Source organism: Gymnogyps californianus, chromosome 5, assembly GCF_018139145.2.
Source record: "Gymnogyps californianus isolate 813 chromosome 5, ASM1813914v2, whole genome shotgun sequence".
NCBI lineage: Eukaryota > Metazoa > Chordata > Aves > Accipitriformes > Cathartidae > Gymnogyps > Gymnogyps californianus.
In genome coordinates, this window is record NC_059475.1 from 21,403,805 (window position 1) to 21,428,898 (window position 25,094).

A 25,094-nucleotide genomic window follows, 5' to 3' on the forward strand; every position below is an offset into this window, starting at 1 on the left:
CTGTACGACTGGCTCTTTTATGGTGAATAGTTAAGCTTTGGCTTTTTTGGGGTATCTAATACTCATGTATGTGTTAATGCTATTGAAATATTTCAGGGACTGTTTTATGTGGTATAGCAGTTGGGAAAACTAAAAATTAATTCAGTTTCTTGTTTTGATATGAAACTGAAGATTCAGCCAGATAGTGTGAGTATACTTGAGTGGCTGTCATACTACACAAATGACTGAATTCCTTTGTATAGGTTACTACCTGCCACATTCATTCTTCCAGTGATGATGAAATTGACTTTAAAGAAACTGGCTTCTCACAGGATTCTTCTTTGCAGCAGGTAAGTTGAATTCTTTTAACAGTGTGAGTTGCTCTTTCTGTAAAAATAAGACATTTTTAAAAAGCAGTGGAACTTATATTTCTATCACAGGCAAATACAAATCTAGAAGGTTTTATTTTAAACTTAGACATGTGCCTGCACACAACTGTGTTTTATCAAACCCAGAGGTATGGTTTTTAACACAAGTCATGATATCTTGGTGTGCCTTCCAGTTTTTTTTAGTCTTTGATCATGCTGCGTATGCAGATCTCTACTCATTATGCCTAAGAACACATTTTATATGCTAGCTGTCTGGCTAAGTTGAACACAGTTTCTGTGTTAACTTTAGTTCTTACTAGATGTAGAAGTTTGAAGTGGTAGCTTCTAATTGTGTTTTCTGGCAAGTGTGAATTGCTATGAAAACAAATATGGATTTCTGTTTCGTTTTGCTAATAGATTTTTTTTTAAAATGTTGACCCTTATTTTGATGAGGAAACAAGGAGGATTGGCTATTTGTTGTTACATGCTTTTAGTGTTTGGCAAAATGTCAAACTCTGCAGCTGTCACGACAATATAAATGAAGAGCTAAGTATGCTCCTATGACAGGTTGTATCTAGCAGCTCAAATGTTTTTAACTTTATAGACCCTTGATACCTGGCAAGTGTACATAGCCAAATCTTCCTGAACTAAATTTCCAGTGAACTTGATCACTTATTTTTAAATTCAGTATATGCTTTTGACAACTCATTTGTGGGTGTTTCAAACATAATTATTTATCATTCGGTTTAATGAAAAAAAAAAATTGAAAATGCCTAGGGAATTGTCAGATCAACCAAACTGAAAGCTTAAGTCAAAGCTGTGTCCACCCTGAAGTTTTAATGCTTTCATAGCTGACTAACTGATAATGATACAGTGTCTAATATGGTTATGGTATTAGAGTATTTTTGCGATGAGTGATTATGGAGAACATTGGTGCCATTTTGATGAAGAACGACAGCATTTCTGTAATAGTACTGTCCTATCTGCAATATGCATCTCTTTCAATTCTTTCACTGATGGTGAAAGAGTGGGAGCTGTGCAGCACAAGACTGCTGATAGATCCCTTATACGGAACACGTTACTCATCTGGGTTGTTAACCAAAATCTTTCGGCTCACACCAACAGCTGCGTAGTAACTACCTAGTCTAAGACTGACTTCAGTGCTTTATGCATCTTCTATAGTTTTTATAATAAGTAATTGCATGTCTAAGTTTGAATTGTGGGTGGTGGCTCAAGTTTTAAGAATCTGATGTATTTTTATCTCATTCAGTGATTTTTGTGCATGTAAGGTGCACCTGAATACAAACTTGATAAGTTGGGTGCTTTCTGTAGCAGCTCTAGTGAGAAAGTTAGATCTTCAAATATCTCTGCGCTTTTCATGCATCCCCTTAGTGACCTGCTATGCCTAGACAATCCCAGCAGTTCCAGGTAGTTAATCTGGAGGAATGTAGATGGTCCAGTGCTATTTCTTTCAAGTTTGTCACCATTTTCTTAATCTCTTTTTTCCCCCCCCCCAAGCTAAGCTAGTGAAATATACTTTCTGAAGTGCTCTTGTGAGGAAAGCATTATACTAGACAGGATAAATCACTGATGGGAAATGCATTGAAATTACTTAAAGCATTCTCCAGCTGCACGAATTTGTTCATAAAGGTGTCTCTGACTTCAGCTAGAATACTCTATTCTAGACCAATAGTTAAAGGAGGAAACAGGAGGTAAATCTCTAAAATTCAAGTGGACCCAATCCAATCCATTAGGAATTGGATAAGGGAGGAAAATAATAAGGAACCTATTCATCTTTGGTTTATTTTTGTCAAATTTAACTTCTGCCTGTGCAGAATTACATTTGCTATGACTTCTTTCTTCTGGCATCCAAATCTAGTTCGATACTGTTTTCTTTTGATGAAGACCCTTTGTTCCAGAAGGGGAGGCTTCTTTTTCCCCCTTTTTCTCAGAAACACTTTTTATGTAAGATTCTGAATAACACTTCAAAACTGACGTCTTTGCAAAAGTGTTCCATCACCTAATTCTGGGTTGTAAGGTTTCTCACACCAGCAGTATTTAATGTGCTGCCTTGCTGTGGCTCTGGAAACTTTTACTCCAGGAAAGTATTGTTGTTCTGTTCTCTACCAGCTTAGTACCACTTTTTGTCTCTTTTTAAGAGTACTGAAAGTATAGAACTGTCTAGGGTCTGAGATATGCTGGCAGTTTATAACTGCATTTTATATTCTTGTAGACAGTTTTGATAAGTGTGATAAGATTTCACACTGGTTCCATAACTAGCTGATGTCATAAACCTCATGTCTTAGTTTTCTGTTTATCCAGGTGAGTGGTGTTCTTAATGGTTGCACCTTTTGTAAAAGAGAACAAGTCTGTTTAACTTCTTTGGGTTTTTTTCTTCCCATGGAGGTAATTCACTAATGTCTTTCCAGTCACACGTGCTTTTTAATATCCATAATAGTGAAAATACTTTACAGGAAAGGAGAGCTCAGTAACCAGTGTAAAGCAGAGTAATTATTTTATAGGGAGGACAGTCGGTAATTGATTGTCTACCTGTGTAATGTTGATATACTAGTTGTGTTAGTATCAAATCCTGAAGCTTTTCAGAACTATCAGATTTTAAAATTTAGGATCAAAATGTAAAAGAGTTCTTGCTTTGACCTGGCTTAGCATAGTGACCCTGCCAGTTTTGAGGGTTTTTCAGACCCACTCGCAGCCCTGATAGTGTCTTGCTGTATACCTCATCCTTCTATATCTCCTTTCTTTTTCCTCCAGTTTTCATAATGCCTTAATCCAAACTTGCTTTTTTTGACCATTCTCTTGTTTTCTTTCCATATTTATTTTGTTCAGCTTTATCACCTTCTTCAGAGATTTTGTCTGTATACTGTGTCCCTTTAGCTACCTGGGCAAGAAACCAAGAGAGTTGATGTGACAGCTGTATTTCCTAGAATATCTTAGCATTGGCTGACTTTATACATGGAAATAACACTATTGAAAGTCCCTAGAGAATGTGTGATAATTTAATTATAGTCCTGGGAAATAAGGGACAAAAACTATTGTTATGGATAGGAGAAAATGGCCATGTGTACATTAATATGTATATACATCCATCTGCTGGCAGTTGACACTGCCATCTTTATTTAAAAAAAAAAGGCACAGTTGAGTCAGTGACACTGCATTGAGATGTAAAATGTTCAATAGTTTCTTTCTAGATGTTAGACACTGCTGGTGTGTGTGCCTGAGACTGATATTTCTAGTGATAACTATATGATAAATATGCAACTGTGCTTTAGTATCTATACATAATGTACTTTTCTGGTTCTTACCGTTTATAACTTCATGTTATTTTGAAAAAAGACAGCTTTTTCTTTTATCTAGTATTCTGTGTTGTTTCACTGTTTCTTTGGGGTGCATTTGGAAAGGTGCTGATTAGCACGTGGTTAAACTAGAGATTTAACTTTCTTATTGAGAGCTGCTATTAGACTGGCTTTCAAGTCAGCAAATGTAAGTAGGTGTGTAGTCAGTGTTACCATTTAAAATTCAAAGGTTAAGACAAATCCTTTTCCTGTCCTCTGTTTAGATTAGAGAGACTTTTATTTCTTTGGAGCAAAATGGGCAAATAGGATTTAGAGTATTATTAGAATCATTATATCACTGTCGTTGGTCCTGGGGTTGCCAGGCCTTTTCTGATTATCAGATGCAACAAATGACGTCCAATTTTATTGACCAGTTTGGCTTCAACGATGAGAAGTTTGCTGATCAAGATGACATCGGCAAGTGAGTATAACGTTATACTGGCTTTGACTATAGTCTCGGGAGTTTCCTTTCCTACTGTGTATTTGGCTGGTTTTGCTGATGTGATGTGATTTTGCTGATACAAGCCTTTACTGATGTGAGCCTGTTGCCAATCAGTCCTGTCTTTTTGTACCATCTGTGTGCATTGATAGAAGCCTCCATGAACAGTTTACAGAGGGAAGCTTATCTTCCATTTCTAATGTCCTGGTTGTGCCAACATGAGAACAAGTGCTTGTGAATAAATAAATAAATTATAACTCTGCTTTTGAAAGCTATGTCTGTCAAATGACATGGCATTGTAAGTTAGAAGGTGTAAGAACTGCTAATGTAGATCTTTGCAGGATTTTGAGCTGGATCATGGTAGACCATAGTCAGATTAGGCATTCTTTAGGCCTACTTTTTTTTCCAGTGCATAACAGTACAGTATTTGAGATTTGTGTATGTCAAATACAACATCTTGTTTTCTTGCATACATCTGCTTTTTTGTAGTGTTTCTTTTGATCGGGTCTCAGACATCAACTTTACCCTCAACACAAATGAAAGTGTAAGTATGTGTTCCTGTACTGTCAGAAAAATTACTGTCTTTTTAAACTTCAGTGTGACCTCAAAGTTTTGGTGGTGGTTGTTATATTTACTCCTTTGATGTGTAATCTTTGGAAAATGACTACCCTACCTTGTTCCTGTATCATGAGATTTTCTAATTGGAAGACACTATTGTTGTTTTTTGTGATCAGTATTGAACAGAATTGCTTCTAATTTGTATTGCCAGGTTCAAGAACAGGCTTGGATCCGATTTGTGCATATTGCACATGTGTGTTTTATGGTAGAAGCTATTTCAGTCTTCCAGTGAGATTGTGGTGACAGGAAAGTAAGGACAGGGACTTTAACCCTAGATATTATTTGTCAGTTGAGCTGAAGTGAACCCCACTACAGAAAATAAAGCTGGAGTACTTGGTGGTTTAGTTATCTGAAAAGCTCTTCAATATCATTGCTGCATGCTGTTCTTAAACATGACGGAAACTCCTAGCTGTTCTTCGACGGTCCACTCATCTTGTTAGTAGCTGAGTAAAACAAGCACCACTGAATATTTTCTTGACAAGCTTTAGGTTCTTAAGACATTCTGGTTTTCTGCTGCTTTTAGAGAAAGGGTTTTTTTTTTTTCCCCCCACTTGTTTAAGATTCTCTTCAGAATAGTCATATATTTCCAAAATGTTTACTAATGTAAGTAGAATGATTAGTCATAAATACAAATTTTATACTTTTGCTGTATTTAGGGCAATATAGCCTTGTTTGAGGCATGCTGTAAGGAACGGATACAGCAGTTTGATGATGGTGGCTCTGATGAAGAAGACATTTGGGAAGAAAAACATATTGCATTTACACCAGAGTCCCAGAGGCGTTCCAGGTAAGAAATGTGTTTTTCATCCAAATTGCAGTATAGTGAGCCCTCAATACCGAGCATGTGTTTTGGTTCAGGCTGACTGTTAGCACAGGCTGTCCAGCATAACTAGCTATTTCCATTCTGTGGAGAAATGAGTAAAGGGACGACTCTTGTGTCTGTCTTCCAGCCATAATTTGCAGAAGATGGCAACAGCTGCCCTGCCTACTCAGCTCCTTCTGCACTTCAGCTTTTGTAGCTTGTTTTTTTCCTGCCGCTTATTCCTTCCCTCTGCTGTTAAACCTGCTCAGCCCTTCTTGCCTTGGGCAAGGCAGTCCAGCTCCACACCTCTGTAGACCTTGCTGTACTCTCTACAGTACCAATGCGGTTGTGGACAAAACTGCATAGGAAGCCACGTTGCGGGGAAGGAACATCTGGTCCCCAAAACTCTGAGCTGTGCAGCCTCCCTTGATATCTACTGAATTCTGTCCCAGGGTAGTCTTGGCCGCCTTGTGGCTTGAGTCACAAACACGATCTCTTCTTCCCTTGCAACATTCAAAGTGCATGTTGCTAATACCTTCTGTACAAAATCATTTTGTCTGATGGTGTTGTGATTACTCAATGTGATGTGTTTCAGGGACATCCTTACCTTCGCACATTACCTTGCTTTTTGTGTTAGTTGCACTCACCAGACAGGGAGAGATGCCCATAGGGTTTAACGTATGTATGTAGTTAAAGAGGATGGACTGGAATACAGTTGGGGAGATTTTAAAATAGATTTGTTAGATTTGTTGTTAGATTTTAAAATAAATCAAGTTATATCTTGTTAGATTGGTGTTGAACAGTTTTGTATTTCAGTGCTTCTGTTTAGTGTGAAGAGACCAAGTAGACCAGCAATCTCTGTACACAGATCTGATTCCTTACTTTTCTGCTCCCTCTTGCATGGCAGGAGTAAAACCAATCTTTGTCTTTTACTTGCAAATGGGCGGAAAAAAGATAGCCTCTTTACATGATCAAGTGAAAATCCTTAAACCTTGTTTTTTTGAGAGAGAAATGAGAGGAATACTAACAGCTAACAAATTATGCCTCAGTTAATCTATCAGAAATGATAGCTGTTGTAATTCTCTTTAGCCTCAAACTCTCCAGAATTTCATTGTGCCCAGGGTCTGATACTAAACACAGAATGTAAACTACCTCTTTATATTTTAAGTTCGGGCAGTACAGACAGTGAAGAAAGTACGGATTCTGAAGAAGAGGATGGAACAAAACAAGACTTGTTTGAATCACACACCAATACAGAGGACAAAATGGAAGTAGACTTAAGTGAACGTACGTAGCTTTTCTCTCATCTGCTTTGAATTATAGGAAAGTGTTAGATCTAGCAGTCTTATTTTGTAGGAATTTTCCTCATTTACCGTTTTTATTCCAACTATCTTAATAAAGTAGTCTTTCCCACTGTAAAGAGAGCTTGCAACAGAGCATGCAAATGTTGGGAAGTCTGAATTCCTTACGTGTCTTGAGTCAAGTTACTTAGTCTCTCTAAAATTCATGTTTCTACTCTTCAAGAGGAAAAAAAGGAGGAGGAATCAGAAAGGGAAGGATGAAATGTAATCATTTGTACATCTTGAATGCCTGCAAAACTAATAGGTTGTTAATCTCCAAACCTAAAATATGGTTATTTTTACTGGAAGCCTTTCAGACCAACTTTTCATCTAACAATGCTCTTTTAAAAGACTTCGTACAGAAGCCAAGTGAATGAATTTGCGTTGGTGTGGTTTCACATGTGAGTGAAAGATGCGTGTCAGTAGACTCTTATGTGGGAACTTAACTGATGTAATTGGTTTAAAAGTTTTCACATTCAAGTCACAGTAGACTAAACTGGCTTTAGTTAAACTGGCAATATCTGTAGGTAAAAGCCCTGTGTTTATCTAAACTGTAAGGAATTAAATTAAAATAGAAGGAAAAGTTAAGGGTTTTCTTTTCTTTTGTCAGATTGGTGTCGTTGGCATCTGTGTGTCAAACAAGTTTTGATCCATGTGGATCTCCTCCCATATCTGCCTGGGTTGGAATTTCTAATTGCTAGTCAGAGCTTCCTTTTCAGCCTGTTTTTTTGTATGTAAGTGTTAATGAAAAACATGTTTCCCTTGGGTAGGTGAAGTATTTTGAATTGACCTATCCTAAATTAGATGCTGTTAAGTCACAGTTGCTCCAAAATTTAAAATCCCAATAAGTATTTTAAGTTGTAAAAAGCCTTAAACTTTTCTGAAACTTTGCAGTGGTGTTAGTGCATGAGAAATTATTTAGAGACTGCCCGTACCTAAGTTGACATGCTCATTTTCTATGTTCAGGAAAATGTGCATAGGAAACTGAAAAAGAGATGAAAACTCTTAAGTTGGTTTTTTTTATTTATAGAAATTAGTTTTGAAAAATGATAACAAATGTTGATGTTAGTTTAAAGAATGAAGTGGGATTATACTTGTGATCTAGTATGGTTTATTTTTGTTCTTCAGATAAGCTATATCGATTTTTAGCAGAATACTTTGAGTTACTGTTTTTAAAATTCTGCCTTACTAGCAGAATTTCCCTTTTAGGGAATACGTTCATTTTTTAACGGTATATAGAGGATTCTTCTGCATGTGCTTTAAAGTCTAGTTATGAATTTTGCTGCTCTTTTTGGAATGTACATATAGAGAATCAGTGTGTTAGGTGTATGTGCACTCATGTTCTTTATTTAAATTTGTTCATAATGAACTTGTTGATGGTTTTTCAGCACCAAACTGGTCAGCTAACTTTGATGTACCCATGGAGACTGCACATGGTGCCAATCTGGATTCTGTTGGGTCTGATGTGTGGAGTACAGAAGAACCTATGCCAGCAAAAGAAACTGGCTGGGCTTCCTTTTCCGAGTTCACGTCCTCTTTGAGGTAAGAATGTTAGTGATTCAGGGCAAGTTCTTCGCTACTGAATGTAATGGCAGCTGCCGTTTGGTTTCCTTGGAGTGTCCATCTCTACCCAAGCCTGTGTTAGTAGTGTTCTGGTGGAATACAAGATGTGTAGTGTCTGAAGGGCCCCATGTGTTATAACAGTATGTCTTTGTATGATCTACGTCATAGCAGGCTTTTGTAGGATGGGTGGATCCTAGTATGTCATTTTTTTAGAGGGGTTTTTAAAGAATATTTGGGTCCTTTAATATTGGTCTCTGAACAGAATTTGGGCTGTGACTTTTTATTTTTATTTTTTAGTGTAGACTGAACCCAGTGAAGGGTTGAACGTGAACTGTTGAATGTAAAGGTCATAAAATGTCTATGATGATTCTGTTTTAGGGAAGTTATAAAACAAATAAGTTTGGTTTTTTTGTGTTTGGGTGGGGTTTTTTTGGTTTTTTTTTTTTGAAAACTTGCATGATTATGCAGCTGTGATATCTAGGTTAGGCAGTTCTGCACTATTTTGAGAATGCCTGAGGTACACTTTCCTTTCTTGGCTTGAACTCTACATAAAAAGTAACTGAAGTCCTCTGTGTAAGTACCTAATCATATAGATGTAAATTTTGAGTTGCCAAATACTAGCGGTCAAGAACAGATTCCTTCTCCAGTCAGAAGACTCTTCCTTTTATATATCTGGTGCTCAATTGTCTGTTTGGGCATTAAACAGCTTGGATATGAAACTATGATTTTTTCCAACATAAAACAGTGTATTGTTTCATGCTTGAGGCAGGTAAGTTGATAACAGAATTATGCATTTAGAAAATGAAGATTTGGAGTTGCCACATTAGTGGATAGAAAAGACATTATTCTGTAAATGGTGAGAAGTGTTTCAAGTGTCTAAATCTTGTCTTTCGAGTTCCTTCAGAATGAAAAACTTGTAGCCATACTGTATATACAATTCAGTAGTAAAATCACTTCCATAGTGGATGATGACTGTGTTGGCAGTCTCCGCAGAGAACCATCTTTCAAATTGCAAAGAGTGCATTTAGAAAGTCAGTTAAAAATGTTGGAAACACTACAAGGAGCCAGTGATACTTGTATGCCTTATTTACCAGGGACATGTCCACTACTACTTGTAATCAAACCAAATAAAACAAGTAAAAATAAAACCACCACCAAACATACACTCAGTCAGCTCAATTCTGGTGGATTTTGCATTACTAAACTTCTGTTTAGCATGTCTTCCCAAGACTCCTACAAACAAACTTGCTGCCATTCAGTTTCAGTAGAGTTCTAGGCCTCATAGCTTTATAGAACTAAAAATACTGTTTTAAGAACATTTCATTCCGCTATTCAGAAATGTTTCTAAAGCTTTTTTACTTTGTATTTGAAGCTCAAAAGATTCCTTAAGAAGTAATTCTCCTGTGGAAATGGAAACAAACACAGACCCAATTGATCCCTTGAGTGCAAATGTAACTGCTCTTGCAACACAGCTAGAGAGTAAGTACACTGCATTCAGAAATGCAAACAAATTGATTTTAAGAGTTTACCTGAGAAACTGAACTTTAAAATTTAGGTTTCCAGAGGCCTCTCATCTGGCTCTGCTGCTGTTCTGCCAGGTAATGAAAATGACTTGTCAAAGAATTTCTGAAATATTTAAAATAGTTTCCTGTTTAAAACAGGAGCCAGTGTTACTGTTACCTCTAAAAAGCCTGCACATCATGAACAGAAAAGTATTACAAAGAAGCTAGTGTGTTCTGTTGGAGAATTCTCACCTGTCTCAGTGCTTAGCTGAGCTGATGCCCGAGAAGAGTGGTAGCTTTTAGTCTCTTCCTATGTGGCAATAGGCCAGTAGCCTCAATGTGTTCAAATTTCCCCTTCCTGCTTGTTCCTTTCCAAGTTAACCTTCACTATGCGTGCACTAATTTTTTTCTACGTGTATGAACTGGTTAAAGGCCAAACGTGCTAATTAGCTTTTTCTATATATTGTTAACAAACAGAACAAGTGCAGATGAGAAATCCAGGGAGACTGGACTTCCCAAAGGCTTGTTTGTACTTGGAAACTTAGTGTCAAATTTGTACTGTGTGGGCTTGTGTAATGAATTTGACTGTACAGAAAAATAATACATCACTGTAATCCTACTAAAGTCATGTTCAGGCAAACCTGTTGCAGTAACCATTGTCAATCTAAATCACTAAGTGGCTTGCAAAATGGAAAAAAAAAATAGTTACGGAATGTGACTTTTTTCCTTAAGCCATCTCTAAGAAGTACTTATGCTGTCTCTATCTATATAGTGGGAGTTGCAGAAAGGTGACTTTCTCTGTAAGGAAGAATTCAAGAAGTGTACAAAACTGCAAAAATATCATTCTGCTTATATTGGCTTGTATGCTTGCTCATGAAATAGAAAGGTAACCAGCCATGTATTAAATTACTTCTATATATTTAGCCCCAGGAACTGTTGCTATGGAGGCCAGCTCAGATGGAGAGGATGATGTAGAAAATGCAGACAAGGTAACTGAAACAGTAATGAACGGCAGCATGAAGGAGACACTGAGCCTTACTGTAGATGCTAAAACTGAAACGGCTGTTTTCAAAAGGTGAGAATACCTATTTATTGTCTTCCCACTCTTGAAAAATAAGCACTGTTGATGGCACACTACATGTCATCAAAAAGAGTTCTTTGCAAGTGATAATTCCCAAGGCTTTAACTAGAAGCCTTCCAAAGTAATTGTTTTGAAATTTTACTTCCAGTTAGTTACTATAACGTATGATTTTCCTTATCAAGCCTTAATTCCAGTGGAAGATTATTAGTGGAAGACTGACTCAATAACTTCTGACCCTGATGCACATTACTGTGCATTTTTATGTACAATTATTCTTTTAACATACAGGTAATTGCACGTCACAGCTCAGCTTTTTAAATTTTGCACAGAATTGTTAGATTTGGATTGGAATTCCACTCCTCTCATCTAGGAGGATGAAGGACAGAAGTTGAAGGCCAGCCAGGCACTGCTCTTGAGAGTAACTCATCAGACATTTGGGGTGATCACTGTTGGTGGTATGGATGATGGTGTCAAATCTGTTCTGGACTACAGGTGGCGCACACAATTCTAGAATAACCAGAAGAACAAACTCCTTAATTTTGGTATCTTCTGATACAAAGTGTTTGATTCTACCTGTCTTACAATATGGTTATATTCCATATTACATATATCAAGATTGTGATGCTTTTATGGGAATAAAGCACATTTCCTTTTCATCTACTTGAGATCTCATCCACTAAGATCTTGTGATCTTAGGTCTAATGATCAAGTGTTTTTTATTTAGTATCAAACCTTTATGTAGGGAATTGGAGGCTACAAACAGTCTGACCTGCAATAAAAATTTTGCCTTTGTTAATTGAAGCTGGTGTGTCATGTCCCCACCCCACCATCTTGACAAATCAGAACATACTACTAGCATTTTGGCATGCAACCCTCTTTTTTTTTCATTCTTTTAGAATAATTTCCTAGTATCTGTCCCTATTCTAGCTTTAAATATTGAAAAGAAATTGTCCATAAGTCTTGGAAGTTGCTTAAGAAAATCCCAGTCCCTTTCAGTAGAAGAAACTTCCTAGTGTTAGTCCTTACATTGCCCTTCTTTTAAATTCATTTTACTTTGTCCCATTAGTGATAGTACATAAGTGCTGTTCATTTTGGGTGGTTCAGGAATTGAAATATAACAGCTTTCAGTAACTCTTGCTTCCATCCTTTTGATTATCGAAGCAATAAATAACAACTCTTAACCTGTCTTGGCACCTGACTTGTGATGTTTTTCAGTACGGAGGAGGGAGCATTTATGGCTGCAGAGCGCTTGTAAATCAAATGGCATTTTTAGAGGAATTGAGCCAAAGCAGTTTAGAGGAGGATTGTGACTCAGTGCAGACTGACGTGGTATGGAACCATAGTGCCTTGCTGACTTAGTAAATGACGCATCTGCTCTCCAGTTTATTCTGTATTTGGGGAAACGCTTTTATATGGTCTGCACTCCTATTGTGTTAGATGTTTACAGTTGAATTTAGTTATCCATGGTGTTTTTACACTTCTCCTTAAACTGCTTTAGTTCACACACACTTCAAAGTTCTGTGACTTCTGATACTGGTGCAAAAACTAACATGAGGAGGCAGCATGTGGTGGCAGTTCCTGCCTGCCTTCATGGAATTACCTGCTTGAGCTGTGGAGTAAGCACTTCAATTTTTGTAGTTAAAAGGACACAGAGGTGCAAAGGGAGGCAATATCATAGAATCACCCAGGTCAGAAGGGACCTCAGAAGATCATCTGGTCCAACCTTTTGTGGGAAAGGGAGCTCAGATGAGATTATCTAGCACTCTGTCCAATCGCATCTTGAAAACCTCTAGCAGTGGGGACTCTGGGATCTTGATTTGGAAAGGGGAGATTAAGGAAATGTAGAAGGAGGCTGAAAGGTGAGGTCTTAAATATGGAGACTGTTCTACTCTGATAGAGGTATGTGGCCTCATTCTGAGTCAATGCTCACATGGCTTTCTTTAAACCGACTTTTAAATATGCCAAAACAACAAATGGGAGAGAAAAGTAGTATTTCCTTTGGAATAAATATCTACAACAGTGCTGAAAAAAAAAAGTTTAGATTAAGGGACAATTAGAGTAGCGAGAGGAGGTCCTACTCTGGCCTGTGTACCTGGCAAAGTGGGTGCTTCCAGGCCTAAGTTTTATATCGGTTTCTGCCAATAGAACACTGGTGGTGTTGAAGTCAATGTTGAGGGGAGCAGGAGCATCGTAAGCACAGTATTTAATTTGTAGAAAGCTGCAAAGGACAAAAATGTGGTTTCTGAACTTCAAAATGGAGAATGAGAAGGGAAGAATGATACCCCTTCTTAAAAAAATAAAAAAAATTAGGAGACCAGTTGTGATGGTGACAAGTATTTTATTTTGAACAAATACAGAGAGTATCAAGGCGAATGAGATGGGGAGATCAGATGGGGAAAACTGGATCTTGATGAGAGATTGCAATGCAAAAGACAGTATTTTTACAGGCTCTGCAGATATAAGGAAGCATGGGAGGAAAGAGAAGGATTCATAGAAATTTAAAGGATCCATTGAAAGGAGAACTGTAAGAATAGGAAGAAAAATCAGCAGAGGCTTTAAAATGTTCCTGACTTCTTGCATAAATAGATTTGTTGCCACAGAGGTGTAGATTGATGTTTGTGTCTACTTGAGAGCTACCTTATAACTCTCTCTTGCAGGTATATGGTCAAACTTGTATTTTAGTGCAGTCATAATGGTGTGGCTGAGGTGGGAGAGGGTGGAATAGAGAGGCAGAAAAGCTTTGATTTAGAGGCAAAACACAAGTATTTGTTTCCTGATGACTTTTGAGGCTGTTACATGATAATGTCTTACATAGTGTGAGTGTACTGCTTTTTCACTGAACTGTGTTTGGTTTTTTTCTCAGAGAGGAAGTTCATGAAATAGGTTGGGCTGCAGCCTTAGTACTGCATTACCCATAAATCATATTTCGCTGTGGAGTTATTAGGGAGTTTAAAAATGAGTAATGAGGGGTAATGAGTTAATGATTCTGCTGATATGTTTCATGGACAGACTTTAATGCCAGTTTCTGAGGGAATCTTGAATTTCTTTAATACTTTCTTCCATTTTTGCATACTTCTGGCTTCAGAGTGTTGAAATCCTATTGGTATGTATAGTAAAGGATCATGACTGTGATTGTTACCACTTCAGGCATCACACACATTCCTTTTTTCCTTTCTGATCTTATTTGTAATCACTGTATTTCCTGCCCTCTTATCCAGTCGAATTTTAATGGACATAAACACCAGTGCATTATTAGGTGTTTGTAAAGTCTAGAGCCATGTGCTTGATCTTCATATTGCAGTCATAACTTAAAATCCATTTGCATGTGAAATATGAACCCATGTCCCAGTTTTCTCCTGTTGCCTGAAGTTTCCCTATAAGTAAACTTAAAAATGAAATAACTTCTTTCCTTTTTTTAAGTGAGGAAGGAAAACTGTCTACTTCACAGGATGCTTCTTGTAAATATGTAGTAGAAGAGAACGCAGAGGTTGCAGAAGAGGCTCCTTCAGCTCTGCAGCCTACTAACAGCTGTCCAGAACAGAGGTAACTGCATTCAAGGATGCTTTCAATCCTCTAAATAGCAGTTTGCATGTTTTTCTAATAGGATTGATCTAAAGAGATTAATGAATTCCTGTTAGTTATCAGCTCTGAGTTTAGCTCAATCTAAACATCTATTATAATGTTTGCATCTACTTTATAAAATTCTCACAAGTTATATTTTCCGTTGATTCTAAGACTCCTGAGTTGTCAAAAAATGTATTTGCCTTGTACTATTTGTATTACAGGGTGTTGTAAATATCCCCATTCTGTTTTGTGATATGTTATCAAGTTAGAATAGTGAATTGATACACTTACGGAAATGATTAAAAAAATACTAGGAGAATAAATTTGACTTTGTCCTGAAAATTTACGTAAGTTAGGTCTACCATTTTTTTTCATTCTGTATTCTATACTGCAGAACAGTTTGGGGGGCGTCCACTAGTGCAGCTGTATGGAAAGGAAATGGTGCCTTAAGTCATGCTTGTTTGATTGTGAATCAGTTGTTATTTGCACCCTTGTCTTCATCAGGTATTAATCTCAATAGTTGTAGATTTGGACAAGATTTTTTCAAAGTACACAAATAACTTGTTTCAAATAAAACTTGCCTGAAATATGGAGCAGCCTGGATTGCTCAGCATGCTTATTGGAGGAAAGAAAAGAAAACATTTTTCTTTGGCAGCTTGGCTACTAGTGCAGTCTTGGAGAATAGTAATTCAAGATACAATTTTGAGGGGACCACCACCAAACAGAGAAAGCTGCTCTTGCATAAATTTGTTTCTCTTAAATTGTCAGGTAGTACTGCTTTCTCCAAAAAAAGACATTTGACAGTATTTCTCCTGTTTCATTTCTTGTTAAAGTACTTGTCTGGGGGTGTTTTTGCCTCCCAAGTTACAATGGTATGGAAACATACACAATCAACTCTGAGTCTAATATGGCTTCACCAAAATCAGATGCATGTAGGGCAACATTAATCACAAAATGTTAGAAATGCTTAATGGAGGTGTTTCATATCTGAGCTATTTTCTAGACTTTAGTCAGAGCAGGATTCATCTTTATCTTAAAAGCCTAAAACAATGAAGACCTTAAGGTAGGTGAGAAGATTTCCACCCTTGAAGGCAGTATTCAGTGAAGACCTTGCTCTGGAACTTAGGTATTCATAAGTACTTTAAAATTAATATCTAGGCAAGAGTTTACTGGTTTCCTAGCAGAACTAATGGCTTGTTGAACATCAGGTACAATCCCACAGGCTTGATTCTTGGTGTTAAGGCAAAGGGTGGTATGCTGCCATTTCCTATTCTAGATGTAATTCAGGGGTGCCCAGAGAAAAACCTTGTAAAAGGAAAACCTAAATGTGTGTTTACTAAACCCTGAATAATCTGTAGGGTCTGCTCCTCTTCCTGCAGGACAGGGCTTGGGGGGTCGGAGCTGAGGATGTTCTGAATGGGAGCATGTTCTGAAGGGAGAGAGGATTCTGCTTAATTAAAAGCAATTCCAGGAGTCACTTTTGCCTTGCAGTATAAACAGGGGTATGATTCTGAAAATCAGTTCAGAATATATATACACACATATATATTTTCTGAATCTGTATTTAACTAGTTGTTTTAATAGTGTAAAAGCTGTTGTGTTTCTTGACTTCAATAGATTTTAGACTATTATTAGAGAAACGTGGTATTTCTCACACAAATCCTCTGAAAGTAGTACCATTTTTAAGACTTTGCGGATGCTGTATTATATTTCTAGCTTTCTAGTGAAGATAAAATTGAAATGCTTTTGTAAGCAAAGATTTAGAGTATAGCTCTATGTACAACACAGAACTGATGCATGTTCTGATTATACTGTATGCAGACTAAGAAAGATGCAAGTATGTTTGACAAATTTAGATTTTGGTTTTTAGACTTGTTTATGAGCTAGTATGTCTCACCTCTGTGGTACTGGGTGTTACACTAAAACACTGCTACCTTTTCCTGTAAGCCAGAACTTTCTACTCTGCATAAATTCCATAAATTTAATCAAGAAGTGGATTCTAATCAGAAAAAAAACAACCCTGTATACTTAGTTAAAGTGGGAAACCCAGAAACTGTCTTTCACATCCTCTTCTTTATCTGGAGGTACTGTTTTTATCAAGACAATATTTTTAATGCTGATAAGCATTAAATTGTAGGGAAGAAGTCTTTGGGTACTCGGTGATGGCCTTTTAGGGAAAGATGCTTGTCTAAACCAACAGAGGGCTCTCAGAGCTAGCAGTTTGTTGGATTGCTTTTGAGTTGCAGGAAATCTTGAGGAACTCCTTTCATTGAATCCAGCTGGCTTCAGCGAAGCTCAGTACTTTCTCTAAAGGTGGCTGTCACAGCAGATCCTCATATAAGCGCAGTATAAATATTAAGATAAACATAATTGTGCTTTTGGGGCTCCATGCATGTATGACTAGTGGGAGGAGTCCCCTAGGTAGGTCTTTGGCTGGTGGCCAGCAGTAGTAATCTCTGCTAGGAGCCCTGTTCTGTCACAGACTTTTTTCCGGTTAATAAGTGACTTGCTGTGTGGACTGTCAGACTTCCTGTCCATGCAGCACTTGTTTCTTACCTTCCAGGTTTCTCTAAAAAGTGTTTACTTTTGCCTAGTGCTGTCGGTCTTTTGTCTAATGTGTACATATGTTTTTTTAAGAAGTGTTTTTAGAGCTTAGCAGCCAAAGACTTAGCTAGGGGACTCCTGCTGGTCATGTGCATGTAGAGCACGGACCCAAGAGTGGCTTCTCTGTGATGTACACCATCAGAGAACAGGAGTTACAGGTAACTTTTCTCATGTGTAGTTCCAAATGGTATTTATGTTCTTTAAGCAAATCTTCAAATGTATTCATTAGACTTGCACTGAATGGAAGTTGAGATTTTTTGTCTTTGCTTGCAATTCTTAATGTTCTCATGCCCTACTGATTTGATCTCTTTATTTGTGTTAGTCCAGAGCAATTGAGCCCATGTTAATGCTAAACAACTTATCTAGAAATGTATATACTGGTACTGTTTTCACTTTTGCAGGTTTGCTCCTTATTTTCTTCCATACTTCCTGAACTTTTCATGCTACTGGACTGACATTCAAAGTATTTGTGAAATGGCAGCTTGTAGATTAGATTAGTAACATAAGCAGGTTTTTTAAGACACTGTTGTTTTTCCTGTTGTGTCTTAGCTGCTTACTTTCAAATGCAACCTTAACTACTCCTGGTATCACATTTCGCCTCACAGAATAAGATTTGGAGAAGTATCAGAAATGTGCTTTTTATTAGTGATTCTCTTGGGGAGATATCACATCTCTAGGGATCACTTAGTAGCTCAGTTAATAAAGATCAAACACTCTTCAATGGTGTGCTTAGTTGAAGTGCTATGCTTAATTAGGCAATAAGGACTCCAGAAATGCTGGACTCCAGAAAATAAATGGGATGAGCATGTTATTAGCTTGTGTTTCCTCTCTTCAACTCAGGGGTCATGCTACACATGATTTGGAGTTGTTGGGTTTTGGGGTTTTGGGGGTTTTTTTTTTTTTTTGCACCTACCTGAATTTTTCTTGGACCCTTCTTGTTTCTTGTATACTTACATCTTTTTTTTTTGGCCTCTTAGGACTGATCAACACACCCATTTAGGAGAGGCATCTGTTAATGGCCCTGTATGATATGTGGTGTCTACTACTTTGGCTGAAGAAAATGAACTGATATCCAGGTGTTTGAGTGTTTCTTGAGGATTTCATCTAGACCCTGTTGAAGCCAGTCACTGCTGCACTAATTTCGCAAGGGATCAGGACCAGCAACATTTATATTCTAGATTTTAAGACATTGTACAGAAATTCATAAGTGTAAAAATATTGCACATTGAGAAATACCAATAATTTTTGCGTATGTTTATATTGTATTGTTCTAAATAATGGGTGGCCTGTGAAATAAGATCCTGCTACCCATGTAATGATGACAGTAGTGTTACTATAGTTAAAATGGCTGTAAGAATAGTTTTATAAAAAAGTGAATACACAAATCTAATGTATTTGAGACATAACTATTTGATGATTAGTGTGACCAAAGTATTTAGCAGTTTTCATACATTTTTCACCTTGTAAAAAGAAAAGAAAAAAAATGAATTCATGTTTCTTCTGAAACTGAAATGCCCTATAAATGTTATTTTGGTTGTTTTAGCTTACAAAAGTGATTTAAATAAGAATTTTTTGGTGTTCAGCATTTTACAACAGGTTTTTTAATTGGTAATTGTTTTCTGTATTGTTTAAAACAGATCAAAAATGTAAGTCTATTGGTAGAGATTTTAAGTATTTATTGCTACAACTTAGTTGACAAATTGATGTTACTGTAAAGCCATATGTTCTGTTAAGTCTTGTTTGCTTGAAACAATACCTTACAGGTGAAACACTAGAATATTTGAAGTGCACATGGCTTGTTGTGTTTAAGTGATTCACCTGCTTTTTAACCCATTCACCAAGATTTAGTTTAATACCAAGCATTATACAATGGAACATTTCAGAACAATCTGCGTATTTAAAACGCTATAATCCTTTTAGACAAGTCAAGTAAATTAAATGCCCATGCTGCTAATGTAATTACAGTACATGCATTTTAAAAGTATATAGTGTTTTTAATACAAATTTTGGCAGCAGAGCATGTTAATTGTTACTTTCACTGTACTGATCTGTGTGAGGCTTTCATTTTTATGTTCTAAACCAGTTTTTTCACAGCTGGTTTGTGTATATATATATAGTGATTATGGAAACTAATTCTGTGTAATTTATAATTTTCTATGTCTGTAAAATTCCAACAGCCTTCTCAAACAGAAGCAATATACTGTATATTGCCACATTGTCTGGTGAAAGGGTTAAAGTAATTCACCTCCTGCACTTTTAGATGCAAATCCATTTTTGTTTCTGTAAGTTATATTCATTTATTTTTTACATCATTTGTTTTCCTGACCAGTATTTAAAGCCAAAAGGATACTCTAAACAATGGCCAATGATTTATTTTAGAAGGCATCCCAAGTAATGTGCCTAAACATTACATTGCATACAGAAATAAAAAAAAACCAAACCCGTATGTATAATGGCATTGCCCTTATTGCTTCCTCTTGCATGTTCTGCAACAAATTTCAGTGGCACTCATCATTGCAGATTGCTACAAACTGATCAGTTGTGTGAAAATGGAGAGAAAAAACACAGTATCATAGGTGGAATTGGTAATGATGGTTGCCCTTTTATTTATACTTTATAAATGATGGAATCCAGTCAGTTTCTAAGTTGTTTCTTCTTCAGTTCAGAATTATTCCAGATCAGCTTGACCAAAAATGTTTTGTATATTAGCTTTAAGGTTGGCAGCTGTCCTTTTATCAGTTTCTGATCTGTTACTGAACAAGCAGGTTTGGAAACAAAACCACTCATTTCAACACATGAATTGCAGTCCAAGTAGAGCAGTGTGGTGGCTTACGTAAGTTTGATGCTGATAAGGAATAAAACTTTTATCCTTTCCAATGGATCTATTTGTCCCTTGCTAACAAGTTGAATTAACTAGCTACATAGCCATGAAAAGTAAAGGAGATACTGGCAGCAGATTAGTTGAAACTGTATTTCAGCCCTGTTGCCTGTAGTTCAGCAAAGTCTTCTAGTATGTTGTCCATAATGAACTGTCATATCAGTCCACTATCCAGTTCATACTGAGCTCAAAATTGAAAAGGGGGGAGTATTTTGTCCCCCTTTCCTCCATTTCTGATTGGTAGTATCAGTTGAGTGGAGGTGTGAGAAGTGGTGGTGAGTGGAATTCACCCTTCAGTGTAGTTTGTCTTCTAATTAAAGGGTGCAATAGAGGTAAACTAGGTTGGCTTACCTCATGCTGATTCCAGTGGTCTTGAGGGTTCTTCCTTACTATTGCATTTATTGTTAGTTTTAACAGCTTGTGTGGGAGGTGAGTTAAGCCTGGGATTTAACCTAGATTTGATGTAGTGTGAGCTTGTTCTGAGGGGGTGTAGGGTGTGTTTTACCTGCTAACTGTATTACTTGCACAAGGAATCCTGAACTTGAAGGGAAAGCTTTGGAGGTGTGTGTTTGGGGAGGTGTATGGGTGTGTACACACACACACCCACACACACCTGCCATCTTTTACCGACACTTTATGCTGCTCACATAGGCTTACGAAGGTTTGAACATACTTGGAGAGTTCTTCTGAATGGCCGTGTTACTCAACCTGTTTAATCAAATTTGACTTGCATGCAATGGAATTTGAGTCTTCTTTATTAAAAGATATTTTAATGCATTTGTGAGATGGACTAAAGTCTAATACCTTTGTACAGGTTTGACTTCCTACAGTGTATTTAGCAGCAGTTAGGATGGAATAAGCTTGCTTTGAATGGCTCGTACTGAATATATGCATTGCCACATTTCACAGAGCTCTTTGAAATGGCTAGAGGCTCAGTCACTTGAAACTGAGGAATAGTGATGTCAGTTGATATCAAAGGGCAATGGATTTAACCCTCAGGACTTCTCTGGTAAAGGATTTTACTCAAGAGCATGTTGCAAAAGTGGCTAGACCAGCAATATATGTAATAGCTCATTGCCTCTTCAGACCTGTGTCTCAGTTACCTGGCAGTGGATGAATCATGCCTGACTGACCAGTTAAACCATTATTTTTAAGTGTAAGCCTTGTACTAGGTTTTATAGCAAGATTATTCCATTTAAGTAAAAGCGTAAGCTGTTGCCTTGACTAACATCATTATTATCAATTAAGCAAGTATTCCCCCTGCTCAGTGAGTTGACAGGTAGTCACTGAGAAGACAACAGGGTAGTTGAAACAATCGCATTATATCATTGTAAATGCAACCCAGCGTGACCATGCTGTTGAGTGAAACCTACCTTTTTGCTCCTGTTAAGCCTTGTATCTACCTCTTGAAAACAGTGGGTTCTGTATTGTCATCTGCATACTCGTGTGGAAACTTACTGTGACATTCATTCTTTGTATGAAATCCACTGAGGAGTTATGAAAGACTTAGGAGGAAGATGAATCAGGTTATTACTATCATTTGTTATAAACTTATCTTCCTGTTTAAATTAGCTTTAATTTCCTTGGAGATTGTTTTGTTTTCTGACATATGTCTTATACAGTTATATCAGGAAGTATTTATTGTATATAAACTGATGGCTCTATTAATATACTTAAACAATCACTTTGGACTGTCTCAGAATAAATAGTGCTTTCTCCAGTGTAGTGTAAGTGCTTCAAGTTTCGTTATAAAAGTGTCTGTATTGTTTCCCAAACCAAGATGGAAAATGGAAGTTAATGCAGCAGCAACAAGCCTTTTTTGTTAAGTTTTTAACTTCTGTCTTTTAGTTTCTGCGTCTTCCTAACAGGTAAGGATTTGGCATCCTTCTGTTCCATTATTGTTTGAACATATAAGGTTACAGCACGAAGGAAGATGAAGGCAATAAAATTAAATACTCTTAGTGTAAAATAGAGGCATCTTCCTGCCTGCTTTAGCTAGGACAGTTCATGAAATCTTTTGGACTTGCCCAGACCTGACTTGGCTTTCTGGTTCAAACAGTTCCAAGCCTGTGATTTGCCCTGTGCTTAGTCTTGGTTAATGACTTGTGTGTAATTACACTTCTCTTAATGACGTCGCAGGGAAGTCAATGTGTGCTGCTTACTTTTCTGCCACAAGCTGAAGCAGTAATGAGAACTGAACTTTACATTGTGTTTTGCTAGTAGTATCTTTCAGAATTTCTCTCTCATAGATGAGTCTGGGCTTAGTGTTTGATGCATCTTTTTCCATTGGAGAGGGGAACTTTTTCTGCATTTTTATCTTCTCTAAATTGGTAAGTACCTTGCAAAATGAGGTAGGATTCCCTTTAGTTCACCTTTCTGGTTGTAGCTTAAATACTGTAATTCTGATTCTAGCACCTTCTTCAGAAGGAGTGTTCTCCCCTGTCATTCTGGATCTCTTCTGAGTGGTGTGGGTGCTTTCCTGTGATCTATGTTCTCTGCATCTCAAAACATGGATTCTGAAGACTAATTTAGATCATGGTTGTGTGTTGGCATACAGTCATCCAGAGTAAGAGAATCAAACTTGCCCAGCTGTGGTTGAGTAGCTTTTGTCACTCAAGTCTGATGAGAGTCAACTTACCCATTTGCTCAGGTAAAGTTTATCTGGCTCTCTCACTGCTTTAGTCTGTGGATGATAGTTAAGTAGATTGGTGGTTGATTCTCAAGGGCATAATAGAGATACTTCCTCTTTTTCAGACAGAACCTGGACCTTTTACTTACAGATCTGTTGGAACTGCTTTTGAACTCCACTATGTGCTACTCTTCGTGTCTGTCTTAACTGGGGGGGTTCTTCCTTTCCTCTCATCTACACCAATTATCTGTTGAAGTTTGTTACAATGTCATCTTGGATAATAGATTAACCTGGTTCTTTTGCCAGGGCACTGAAGCCTGACTGCATACATTGCAAATAAAATCTACTTTTCCTTACACCAAACAGAATTAAGTGTTTGGAAAATCCCTCTTTGCTATTTTTTCAAATGAAGATATGAAGTGTTGACTGGCTTCTACTGGTTCTTTTATCAGACAGTGGCACAAGATTGCTAAGATAAGCCTACTGACTGTCTGCTAAAACTCAAGTGACCTTGTTTCTGTTGGAGTTCTCCAGAGCAGCTTTCCTGCTATATAGAAACAATTGTTAATGTTGTATTTGTTAAAAAGGGTTGTTCTTCTGTAGTCACTGCTAAACCATCGTTCTGAAGTGTGCTTTCAAATGAGAAGGATTCTGCTTTGGACTGAGCCATAGTGGACTGTGCATATTGATCAGCCAGCATTCAAATGAGAAAAGGTAGTAACTAGGAATTGAGATGTTCATGGGACTATGGGGTCGTAGCTTGAAAAGATAAAAGGACTGAGGAAGTGTGCAGCTTTTTTTTTTTTTAATGGTGGTACTGTGCATGTCTAGTTTGAAGTACTCTAAAGACAAGTTTCTGAACTCAGGAAGTCGTGGGTGACTTCCTGATAACTAAATTGTTTCAAGTGTGTTATTTACATGATTAATACATAATTCATATTGATTGCTATGTCCAAGCACTTAAGACAATTTTTAACTAAGCTGTATAAATAGAGACACGCTTGCGTGCGCACACATCAATGGGTAGGATATAGTCTCTTAACAGTGCTAGCTGCAGCGTGCATGGTGCACTTCCTAAATGCACTGAACTGTAGAATACTAGGAAGGAGAAAGAGGTACTTGTGCATATGGTACAGCCTATTCTTAAGCACTTCAGTAAATATAAAATGTTTTTAAGCTTCTGTGTCTGCACGTGTAGACACTATCAGTGGTCTCCAGCCAGCCTGAGTGTAATTTGATGGGAGGAAGAACAGGTGCCTCTGGTTTCTGAGGCCAGCTTCAACTTTTGTCAAAGATGATTTCTCTGCTTCTCTCATAGTCCAACTTCTTGATATACTTGAGCCTTTTTGCTGACATGTTTATAGCATCCCAGAAACTGAGGCAAGAATTTGTATTTGTGATTATTGAATCAACACTATCTGCTTCAGCCAAAAGTGGTTCATCTGTAAACTTCTACTGATGCTGTTAATCTATTAACTGCTATGCTTCTGCATGCTGCATTAAATTCTTCTCAATACAATGGTGAGATCTAGCTGCTTCAGCGACTGTCACCAGTACTATCCTCAAGAACATGCTGACAGGCTGACTGCAGCTTTGAATTTGGTGTGGCACAGATGTAAACCATCATAACACCCTGTGTGAGAAAGGTAGGGTCTCTCTGATGTGGTGGAACAAGCCTCCAGCTGCTCTAAGGAGTGGTCTAATGCATCTTGAAAACAGTCCAAAGGAAGTAAACTCACCTGGGTGGTTACCTGCTGTTCATTAGGAGCTTCCTGGTCTCTGCTGAAGGAACAAATTGCCCTTGACTTCGCATTAAGTCCAGAGAACAGTGGCTACAGATAGTGCATGCAGGACCTCCTGCGCCAGCTGTCCCAGTGTCCAGGCTGAGCAGGCTGCGCAGAAAGGTCTTTGCAGATGACTCAGCTCTGAAAGAAGCTTTCTTCATATGGTAAGGCATACCTAGTGGGAGTCTCTAATTATGATGTAGAACCAGAGTATCTCAGAAAAAGGCTTTCATTCTAAAACTAGGTGCAGGTTAATGGTTATGTTAAGCTTGAATTTGCATATGAGGGTGCTTGGTGCTTTCATCTGAGCTGTTCTCCAACATCCCTTTTCTGTCACATGAGAAAGTATGGACTGTGTTCTAAATGACTAAGTACCGGTTCCTTCAATGAGAGGCGTGGCTGCTACTTCCAAATGCATTCTTGTGCCAAGTGTGTGGAGAGGAACAAGGAAAACGGTGTTGGGGTAGTGTGACAGATTCATACAGAAACTAGGTCACCCAGTTACACTGAAACATATTTATTAGGAGCAAGAAATTCTTCAAGTTCACAAATGTGCAAAGTGTCACCAAAAGATTTTAGGCAACGGTGTC

General features: G+C 37.5%; 1 protein-coding gene across 5 annotated transcripts in view; it reads left to right on the forward strand.

The window, feature by feature from the left end:
• The window catches only part of PPP6R3 (protein phosphatase 6 regulatory subunit 3), a 67,509-nt gene extending 45,698 nt beyond the window's left edge, over positions 1 to 21,811 (forward strand). For 3 of the 5 annotated variants that reach the window (XM_050898051.1, XM_050898052.1, XM_050898050.1), the window contains 10 exons: positions 243 to 329; positions 4,024 to 4,121; positions 4,629 to 4,683; positions 5,414 to 5,544; positions 6,728 to 6,846; positions 8,288 to 8,441; positions 9,835 to 9,941; positions 10,889 to 11,039; positions 14,466 to 14,588; positions 18,191 to 21,811. In XM_050898051.1, the coding sequence (XP_050754008.1) occupies positions 243 to 329; positions 4,024 to 4,121; positions 4,629 to 4,683; positions 5,414 to 5,544; positions 6,728 to 6,846; positions 8,288 to 8,441; positions 9,835 to 9,941; positions 10,889 to 11,039; positions 14,466 to 14,588; positions 18,191 to 18,242 (1,077 nt within the window). In that variant the 3' untranslated portion in view covers positions 18,243 to 21,811. Of the gene's footprint in view, positions 1 to 242; positions 330 to 4,023; positions 4,122 to 4,628; positions 4,684 to 5,413; positions 5,545 to 6,727; positions 6,847 to 8,287; positions 8,442 to 9,834; positions 9,942 to 10,888; positions 11,040 to 14,130; positions 14,149 to 14,465; positions 14,589 to 18,190 lie in introns of all 5 variants that reach the window. The other 2 variants (XM_050898053.1, XM_050898054.1) reach the window with 2 other exon arrangements.
• The last annotated feature ends 3,283 nt before the right edge of the window (positions 21,812 to 25,094 follow it).